Here is a 2,405-nt window from a genome sequence, read left to right as displayed (position 1 = left end):
GGCAACAAAAATTTTCTCACTTTTGTGATTTAATCCTTTCTTGAATTAATATGTCGTAATTTACTTCTTAATGTTGACATAACTCAAAATTACCCTTTTTATCACTTTATTTCCTTATTTTACTATATCAGGAATATTATCTTACTTTCTTACTGTAGTAATTTTTGGGGTATTACATTAAGGGTGTTACATTTAGTGGTATCAGAGCTACAGTTGAGTCAGTTCTCAGACTGAACGTAGCATGTATGAAGTCTAGGAATACATGCCATTATATAACATATGATAGTGTGATATCTCCTAACTCTAATGAGATTTGTTTCACTTTTAGACAACAATGTCATCCAACCGAGCTAGTTCCAGTAATACTGAAAGCGATACTCAGGTATTTGAGTGAAATGTTGCTAAGGATGAGTAGAAACTCATTAAGGTATTAATAAAAGTTTATAATGTTATGTTAATGATGAATGTTATGTTATGTGTATACATATGATACTCAATTTTAAAGGCTTTACTACCTTCACCCCCTCACCTGCACAGTGTTATACAACAAAATTTACAAGAAGTATGTTGATTAAGTCTGCAAGTAAAGAGCTAAAGAATTTAGCTATTAAATTAGTAATACTATGGTCAGAGCCGAGATAGATCTATGAGAGATATTAGATTTCTTTTCTAAAGATCATTTATGATACGCAACATCGCTGTTAAAGAATAAGTTAATCATAGGTAATCGACTTATCCAGGTATGGTATCTAAAGAATGGATTAATTGGGATTTCTTTTGAATTGATTTATTTAGTGAAACGTGATAATATGGAGTCATCAATGACTTTAGTAGTCAGTGGGACAGTGTTTGAACTACAAATGTATCTTAATTTAGCGGTTATGGCCGAGTACCTTACAACGATCTCCTTTGGGTATTCTATATGTTCTTTTATTTCTAGAGATATATGCAACTATTAATCTTCAGATGTGATTCTTATCATAAGAGAGTGCTAGTTAACCATAATGTTAGATGGAAGTACTGTTAATCTGATTGATTATGACCGGCATTGCTCTATTTTTCTTTGGCGTTCTATTCTATAATGACCGGTAGAAGATTCAACAATAAGACTCATATGATGTTATTTTATTTCTTCTACTGGTTGATGCTATAAATTATATATATGCAATGTATGTTGTCTCTGTCACAACTGATTCCAGTGCGTATGATTCTAGTAGTTTCATGTAGTTTCAGTAAAATTCTAGTCAAAAAATATATAATTATTAGAAAATAATTAAATCGCACTCAAATTATTAACATGTTGAATTTGATAGGCAGAAGTTTTGGGGCCAGAGTTAGTTTCTGATACCGAAGAGAAGGTAAAACTGATTCGAGACCGGTTGAAGGAAGCATCTGATAGGCAAAAGTCTTATGCAGATCTTAAACGTCGAGAGATTGAGTTTTCTATGGGGGATTTTGTGTTTCTCAAGGTTTCTCCATAGAAAAAGATACTGAGGTTTGGACAGAAAGGTAAGCTTAGCCCTAGGTTCATTGGGCCTTCTTGTATACTGAAGCGTGTGGGACCGGTCGCTTATCAACTTGAGTTGCCTCTAAAATAAGACTAGATTCATGATGTGTTCCATGTCTCCATGTTAAGGCGTTATCGCTCCAATACCACACACATAGTACAAGTTGAGGAGATTGAGGTTAGGCCAGATTTGACCTTCGAGGAAGAGCCAGTGCAGATTTTGGACCGTGAGGTTAAGGTACTGAGGAAGAAGTCTATTCCTCTAGTTAAAGTGCTTTGGCATAATCACAGTTTAGAAGAAGCCACGTGGGAACCCGAAGAGGCGAGGCGATAACAATACCCTCACTTATTCTGACCAGGTAAATTTCGAGGCTGAAATTTCGTTGAGGGGGTAGATTTGTAATGTCCCAAAATTTAAGTCTTTCATTTTTGCATGATTTCACACAAATTACTTTTTTGCTTCAGTGGTTAAGTAATTTGGGTGTGTTTGGGAGTGTTTGAGAAGCCTGGGTTCAAGTCTTGGCTTTTGAAGAATTTTTAGTTTTTCCCTTAAATGAATCTGGACACTGGTTTATAGGCTTTATGAATATTAGTGTTGGTTTTATGTCACCAAAAGAGCTTGTGGTCTAGTGGCAAGGAGGTGTGTTGTGTACCGTGAGGTCTGAGGTTCAAGTCCTGGGTTGTGCAATGGGGTATTTATTTTGCTGCTTGAGCCGTGTAAGTGGCAGAGTTGGAGTGAAATACTGCCGAAGGAAGTTTGAACTTGTCATAGAGGGAGTTGAGGAGAAATCGATGGAGTGATAAGGGGAGAGATTTGAGGAGATAATTGAGGAGTTGTTGAGAGGAAGATTTGTGCCAAAATTCGATTCTGGCACTCTAGGAAATTCGGCTAGGGGGA

At 36.1% G+C, this 2,405-nt stretch overlaps 1 protein-coding gene across 1 annotated transcript; it reads left to right on the top strand.

Annotated features, from left to right (window-relative positions):
* Nucleotides 1–334: 334 nt before the first annotated feature.
* Nucleotides 335–1,841, top strand: LOC105763818 (uncharacterized). Its single transcript, XM_012582189.1, has 3 exons — nucleotides 335–382; nucleotides 1,314–1,469; nucleotides 1,605–1,841. Exons 1-3 carry the CDS (start codon nucleotides 335–337, stop codon nucleotides 1,839–1,841), a joined length of 441 nt encoding a protein of 146 aa, XP_012437643.1.
* Nucleotides 1,842–2,405: the final 564 nt, after the last annotated feature.

The sequence above is a fragment of the Gossypium raimondii genome, chromosome 7 (genome assembly GCF_025698545.1).
Source record: "Gossypium raimondii isolate GPD5lz chromosome 7, ASM2569854v1, whole genome shotgun sequence".
NCBI classification, from domain to species: domain Eukaryota; kingdom Viridiplantae; phylum Streptophyta; class Magnoliopsida; order Malvales; family Malvaceae; genus Gossypium; species Gossypium raimondii.
The sequence above is the reverse complement of the archived record's forward strand: the minus strand, read 5'-3'. Positions and strand labels throughout refer to the sequence as shown.